The sequence below is a fragment of the Helianthus annuus genome, chromosome 6 (genome assembly GCF_002127325.2).
Source record: "Helianthus annuus cultivar XRQ/B chromosome 6, HanXRQr2.0-SUNRISE, whole genome shotgun sequence".
Taxonomy (NCBI): domain Eukaryota; kingdom Viridiplantae; phylum Streptophyta; class Magnoliopsida; order Asterales; family Asteraceae; genus Helianthus; species Helianthus annuus.
This window is the reverse complement of record NC_035438.2, coordinates 67,133,795-67,141,719: the sequence shown is the minus strand read 5'-3', so window position 1 is coordinate 67,141,719 and position 7,925 is coordinate 67,133,795. Positions and strand designations below refer to the sequence as shown.

The following is a 7,925-nucleotide window of genomic DNA, read 5'->3' as shown; positions in this document are numbered from 1 at the left end:
GTTTTCCCCCTCTAAAATGGCTTGCTTCATTTGTACATGGTGCTACAAGATTTGTACCTAGGCAAAATTACGAAAAGGGTAGAAAACCCAGTTCTCTTAATATACTCTGTTGAGAAAAAGCCTAGACAAATAAACTTAATTCATGTTCTCTTTGCAATGGATCAGAAAAACAATGTGCATGTAATTATATCTCCTAGTATGAACAAAATAAAACATTGCTCGCAAAAAAAAAGAACATACAACACATGTTCCTAGCGGGATATATATTATATACACATGAGTGTTTTTAGCATTTACTTAAGGGTTTTAACTTCAATATCAGTTACGGCTTTTGGTTTGTATATAGATTAGTGTAAGGCTAAACTCTTCAAATACTAATAGATAATTTCCTTATCAATTCAATAAATGATGGCCTTGATGATTATTACTTATAAGTACCCATAACTTTTTGAATTATTTTTATTTAAAAGGTGCCAAAATCCCTAAAATGCCCCTAAAGTGTTTTAAATTTTTGGACAATGTGCAAGTTTACCCTCTCTAAAATAGTTTGGCTCTCTTTTACATGTTGCTTCAAAATATGTACATAATGTAAAATTACTATAAGGGTAGAAAACCTATTTATAGTCCATATAAATCTATTTATTATATTTATACATACTATTAAATTATGAAAATTTCAAATGTTGCATGTCTAATATTTAATTTAATCAATTAATTTCTTTAATTATTATAAAAGTTTCATTTAGTTTCTTAATTTAATTCAGTTAATGGAAGACATAAGTGGGCATAGATTCCATCGATGAAATGTCTAGATTGCCCTCATTAATTGTTAACTAAACATTAAAATCAAGTACTAAAAAGTCTTTAATCACTCATTAATTGTTAACTATCAACTAAGTATTAAAAGACTTTTTTAATACTTAGTTGATAATTAATGAATAACTCTAGAGAGGTGTATTTAATGTTGAGGGTATAATATGGTAGGATAGGGTACAAAACTACAAATAGATGAGATAATGAATAACTTGAGAGGTTTTACAAAGTAAAAGACTAAAAGCATATTGCACATTTTTTTTTATAGATGATGATAATAATTGAAACGTCTCATTTAAGGCAATTAGCAATCTCGTTTTTAAAATAAGTTCAATGTCAATCCAAATATATTTCAATATATTGTTCACAAAAACGAAATTTGTAAATGATTGGGTGGGGGTATCTCTCAAATACAAATGCATGTGAGCTTATGTACTTTTCTCCTAATCTGAAAGTAAGTCACTTGGTGGCTGATGTCTCCCATGTGAACTTAATTGTTGGTTCATAAAAGAAAGAAACCAATAATATTAAAAATTTGATTTTCAAAACCTATCAATCTATTTTAATCTCAATATATTTTTTTTTTTTGTATAATCGTCTATTTTGGGTACTCAAAAACCGTATTTACGTTATCTAATTTACAAAATAGTTAAATTTTAGTGTTCAGTTTACACTAACTGCTAAAGAGTCAGACGGACAACAATTAAGTGTAAGAAATTGATTTTACAGTATTCGATTCATAAAACAAGTTAGTGTGAGGGATTGTATACAACTTAAGTAAATAGTAAATTAAGTTACTTCTTTTTATTCGTTTATATAAACCAAATTCTAAAATGATTGTTCAATACCCTAAATAAATTAATTAAAAACTCATATAACCCCCTTTTGTAAATTAACTACAGAAACACTTAATTTCAACGATTTTGCAAAACATGATTTTATTATATAACTTAACTAGTGATGTAAACAAGCCAAATCGTTAATAGGCTACTTTAAAAACTCAAATCAGGTTGATCCTTAAAAAAGCTTGAGGCTAAATTAAGGCTTGTTTAACATATAAGTCTGGGCTTAAGCTTCACATATCAAAGATTGAGTATTACTATTTCATTACATCTATATATTACAAAATAATTAATTGAATATTAGAATATACTAAATAAGCCAAACTCGAGCATCTCAAAACTTTAATAAAATTTTCTCACAAGCCGAGCCACACCTCTAAATTTACCACCAATTATTCTTAACATTCAAAAGCGAAAATATATAAACATGTAAGAATTAAATAAACAAATATGTATTAAAAAGTAAGAAAAAAACATACAAATTATACATAAATATATACACATACATACATGCATGTGAGTGACAGGCCCAGACATTGCAAGTTATTTCTAAGAGCACAGTATGACGATTGATTCTTTACACATACAATGAGGCAAAAGGACAACAAAAATGCTATTAAACATTTCCAGCAGAGAAGTGATCAACACTCCCATCTTGTTTCTCATATTTCGGCCGCCACTGGGTCCTTCCCTTCACAATCTCGCCACCAGGAGTACCATCTCCACCACCCGCAAACAAGAGCACATGTTGGCAATCAACACGGCCAGAATCGCCTATTCCACCATTGTCGTCGTCGCCACCACCTAATACCGAGGTCAGTGATTTCACCACACTATCCTTCCTACATTCTCTACGGTACTCGAGAGTAATGCGAGCAAGCTCGTACTTCTCCACAACTTGTGGAGCACTCTGCGATATCAGCCATGAATACTAAAATTAGATGGACACAAAAACATGACTGTTGCTAGAAATGTTCATAAACTGTTGAAACTGACCAAACATTCATCTGGTTTGGCTGGTTTAAGATTCATACGATTCGGTTTTGGCAGCTTGGAAACGGCCGTATAAACCTGTTTTTTATTTTATTTTATTTTTTTACATTTTTGGAAAACGCATTTATTTATATGTATTATATTTGTAACATCTTTACCATTTTAAAATATTAAATACAAATTAACATCTTGATAAAATATAAAAATCGGTTTAAACCTCCAAACTGCCAAAACCGAATCATCAAACCGCTAAAACCAGCTGCCCAACCCGGCTGGTTTAGTTTGTAGTTTCTCTAAAACCGAAGTTAGTGGTTCGGCCGCTAATTTACGTTGAAATTGCTCAAACCAGACCGTGCATAACCAACCCTAATTGTTAATATAAATCTTATGACCATCAGTATGATATGTGTGTAAACGTTTTACCTCAAGGATCCAGCCAATATACTTCACATTGTTAACATGCTGGTTGACATCCAAATCACTCCATCTTGGCTGCATGAAACATAACCCAAAAATGTCAAAACAGACAGGCCAATCGATAATGATAATGATATGCAACATTTATAAAACAATTAAGGTTGACTCACAATCAAACCGTCGCGAACATAGTCAGCAGTGCTTTCGTCAAGTTTAGATAATTTTCTAGAATCATCCTCCACAACCGGAGGTGCATCTACAAAGTAATGCTCTATTTCACCTCGAACTTCATCTGGGATTTTCGATAACCTCCTTGTCTCTTTATTCATCATAACCCAGTTACTGGAAAATATAACCAAATATTTTCTTGTTACAATCAGCAAAATAAAAACTAAACAAGATTAAGAAAAAAAAAGTTTATATAAGTTATATGTTACAACCTTGAGGCTCTTGTTAAAATCTCGCCTGTTTTATAATCGCGAAGCAGCCAATCACGGCGCATACCATTTTTCCCATTTGGGGCTACCCAAGTATCTACTTGAACAACATCACCCCTGCAATAGATCTTAGAATGTCAAAAAACATATCAAAGTGTTGAACTCGTAATTAAGCAAAGTCGGTTCTTGGTTCTTACCAAGTTGGATAACGGTCAACTATCACCTGCATCTTTGTCACCACCCAAAATAGATTCTTCTTGCACATTTCTGGTGTTGAACCGAATCCATCGCCCAGAAGACCCGCAGACTTTACATGATTAAGGGCCGTTTCCTGGTAAATTATAAAATATTGAGCGTCTGATATAACACAAACACAATACAAACTATGAAATATGTTATAATGAAACTAATTACTTGTAAATGATTCATTAGGGTTTCTATCGATGCAGTTCGATCAGCCCCTATTTCATATGATCTAATAGAGAAGTTTTGACGGAATACAAGGCCATCTTGAACAATCCTCCCTAAACCGAAAGGATCCATATCAGCAATCATATCGGGGCGTTTGGTCTTCCATTCCAGCATCATCCATTGCTTCTCTGCAGCCAAGAAGATTGTTGTGATTGCAGCAAGAAGCATGCTCCAATCGGGCAATTGGTTGATAAAGGTTCTCGGGGCAGGTGATGTAGAATAATCATCGGTTTTGAAGCCATGCGTGATACGTGATCTACTCCCATTCACCTCAGTAGGAGCCTGTGCGTTAGCCTTAACTTTCATACCACCGGAATTAACAGATTTTGTCTTGATTCCGCGCACAGCAACACTACCTGGTTCACCTCCAAGCTTATCAGATGTCTTGGCTCCAGAGTGAGGTTTTGGGGAAGAAACCGGAAACAGCGACGCAGTAGCACTCATAGCTACCATGATTAAAACACTTAAATGTCCGATCCACTTAAACGCTTATAAGCCGAATCTAATCAAACTGCAACATACGAGAAACTTTGTCATTAACAATCAGTAAAGGTAACAATTTATCATGCACTTACAAGTTACAACTACCACATGACGCATACCAAAACTAAAATACATTCTATGGTAAGATAATTCAATCAATGTCTTTAAGCCATTCAACTACGATAAGCCGAATGTGTAAATAAGATTTATTTCATTTCGACTACGCGTTAAACCTACCTATCATAAATAGCACGCGCCCAACAAACTGAAACTAAGAAGCCCACCTGTTATGGACTACCAGACAACCTACCTCCCTAACCAACAACTACCCCTCATAAACGTCTCTTCAACAAACACCAGCACGAAATACGCAATTAAACTACTTATTTGCTATATGTTACAATCAAGCTTATTAAACATAACAGATCAAACTCAAATCAACCAACTTATCATAAATCAAAAGCCTAACATCAAATTCATTTAATCATAACCTAACATCAATTTCATTAATTCAAGTATTCAACCATAACCTAACATCAAATTCGTTCAAAAACCTCCATATGTAACCTAACTTTCAACCTTCTAGACCTAGATTCACAAAAAACTAAACACACAGAACAAAATTGAACACAAATTGCAACCGTACCTCTCTCTAAGCTAACAACGATCGATAATACGTACAGATGTTAAAGAATAACTGATAAATTGACAGAAAAGTAGGCGATTAAAGATGTGTAGCAATTGTTGTAAGATCTGGAAGCAATAAAGAGCGAATAAACGGAGAGAATCGTTAACCTAGGGTTTGCGATTACGAATAGTGTTGAATTATGTAGTGAGATTCAGATTCTTCAATTTTTTGTTGTACAGAGAGAGGTTGAGAGAGACTGAAGAGGGCCAGCGGTTTTTTGGTAGTAGGGATTCGGTGCCTAATAATACTTTCTTTGTATTTATACTCCACCTTTCCTCCCGTTAATCTGACTTTGAGCCTGGCCCCACTTATATTATTATTATATTCAAGTTTGTTTTTTCCTTTGTTTTACCATTCTACAAACTCGAGGCTTGTTTTTATCTTTCAAACATAAGTTGATGGGCGGAGTTTTTAAGGGGCGGAAGGGGACGGCCAATCTTTCGAACTTTTCGCTTAACAGTGGAGAGTATGTAGTTTTTGTATAGAAATTTTTGGATGTATACGTTTTCGACCACCTGATTTTATAGAAATTTTTAGGTCCGGTAATTTCCGTCCCTTGTTCGGAAATCTCAAGCTTCGCTACTACATGAGTCGAGCTCGAATCAAGGTGAGTTTATAGTTTGCTTGTTTCACGTTGAACTGAGTTAAGCTAGGTTTGGTTAACTTTGAGGTTGTGCTCGAGCAGATCCTTGCTTGCCTCGTTTTCATCTCTAACTATAAGCAATATTTAGTTAGTTTTTATAGGTAATCTTTAATAAATGTTAAGTAAGTTGTTATAAATTGGTCAGGATTTCATCTTGTGGAATTTAACATTTATGAACTATGTTTAGTTATGTATTTAAAAAAAAGTCACATGCATGTATGTATTTATTTGTGTATATTATATTGGGTTAAGTTAGGTGATGTTTGTTTTTGCAGACAAAAACTGTCTGCAGCCTGATTTCAGCTGATTTTATGTCTGTAACTGAATATGTGATCTGAAGGTCTGCAAGCTGAAAACATAATACTGCTTGTTTTATAAGCTAGATATCATCTGTATAACATTAAAAAAAACCATAATACAACCACCACATCCATAATAATTCTCTCAATCATAATAATACCCCACCACTATGCTAGTCTCTCTCTCTAAAACCTGATCGGTGATGTTAAGAAAAAACATATAATCAATATCATGTGGCTTTCACATAGCCAGAAAACACAGCAACAAACACATAGCGAGAGAGAACGAAGGAGGAAGAATGGGGCGGCGCCGCTGCGGCGGCGGTGATGGAGCCGGTGACGACCGGTGACCAGTTTCGAGCGACGGAGGGGACATATTCAAACATCGGTAGCGATATTTCACTCCGTTAAGCACCTGGGTCATCTCACTTTCAAATCGAAGTCCTTCTTACTTTTAAAAGCTTCTTTTTTTTTATTCGTGTCAGTTTTAGGGGCGTCGGGTGTCGGATGGTGGTGGTCGTTGGCCGTGGTTACTGCACGGGAAGTGGCGGAGGTTTTGTGGGTGTTGTTGGGAATGGAGCGGCTCGGCTGGAGTGGTGGTGACGGCCGTGTGGTAATGACGGCAGTGGTGGCCATGAGACAGACGAAAGTGGAGGTGGGTTTTGAAGATCTGAGGGTGGTGGTGCTGGGTTTTAAAGAGGGAGAGAGAGAGGAGGAAGATCAGTAGGTTATGAAGATCTGATGGGTTTGTGAAGATGTTAGATATAGGCTTTTTTTTAAGCTAATAAAAGAACTTTTCAGATCTACTTTAAAAAAAACAAACAGTCTGCAAGGCCTTGTGTCTGACCGCCTGCAGACATAGGCTCCTTGCAGATGTTTTAAGCAAAAACAAACAGCACCTTATTCTACAAATGCTCCTAAGGCTATAGGGTGTGAGGGGCATGGTTGGGTCATTAATCGCCACGTAGGACCATTAATGGATTGGTACACTATCCCCTTGTCTCATCCACCATGATTCACATGGATTAAACCATGGCAACCATGAGCCTCCTTTCCTTATTTAATATTTTCTTTACTTTTCACAAAAAATAAAATAAATTAAAGTAAGATAACAATGGTTTGAGTCATGACAACACCCTTAGGGTAGTGGTTTTGGATGATGGATTAGAAGTATGTGACATGGCGCTGATATAGAGGGTCATTGTGATCATGAGGGTCATGACCACACCTATATCCTAACTGTAAGAAGACTTTATAGAATGACAAATGTACAATAACCTAAAACCTAAACCCGCTACACCACCACCCAAAACCTAAACACCCACCACCACGCAAAAACATAACCCCCACCCCCTCCAAAAAAAAAAAAAAAAAAACTAACCTCCCTAATAAATCCCCTCCCCTCCCCCCCACCCCCAAAAATCTAAACATCCACCACACCAACACTCAAAAACCTAAACCCCCACCCCGTCCCAAAAAAGTTTTTTTTTTTTTTTTTTTTTTTTTTTTGTGAGGGGTGGGGTTTTTGGGTGGTGGTAGGTGTTTAAGTTTTTTTTTTTTTTTTTTTTTTAAAGGATTTATACACTTCTTATTTTTAGCAGCCTTTGTATTTGAGCCTAATCCATATTATAAATATAAACTAGGTTATAACCCCGTGTATTACACGGGTTAAGTAAATAAAAAAATCAAACAATTAATAACAAATATTTAACAATTATAAAACGATATTTTTAAGACGGTTTTCTGACATCCGAACAAAATTTTGTGTCATGTGTGATCAAAACTTGTGATGTTCGTCAAGTTTATAAATATGAAAGCATTTGAACCATCGATTAGAAG

General features: G+C 35.2%; 1 protein-coding gene across 2 annotated transcripts; it reads right to left on the bottom strand.

Moving 5' to 3' along the window:
* Positions 1-2,091: 2,091 nt before the first annotated feature.
* Positions 2,092-5,389, bottom strand: LOC110865595 (palmitoyl-acyl carrier protein thioesterase, chloroplastic). Of its 2 annotated transcripts, none has more exons than XM_022114889.2 (7): positions 5,252-5,389; positions 3,917-4,484; positions 3,700-3,833; positions 3,506-3,619; positions 3,236-3,407; positions 3,072-3,140; positions 2,092-2,565 (listed from the first exon to the last, which is right to left on the bottom strand). In XM_022114889.2, exons 2-7 carry the CDS (start codon positions 4,424-4,426, stop codon positions 2,272-2,274), a joined length of 1,293 nt encoding a protein of 430 aa, XP_021970581.1. In that variant the 5' UTR covers positions 4,427-4,484; positions 5,252-5,389; the 3' UTR covers positions 2,092-2,271. The 2 variants fall into 2 exon arrangements, with proteins under 2 accessions (XP_021970581.1, XP_021970582.1); XM_022114890.2 differs by having other exon boundaries at positions 5,103-5,369.
* Between the last annotated feature and the right edge of the window lie 2,536 nt (positions 5,390-7,925).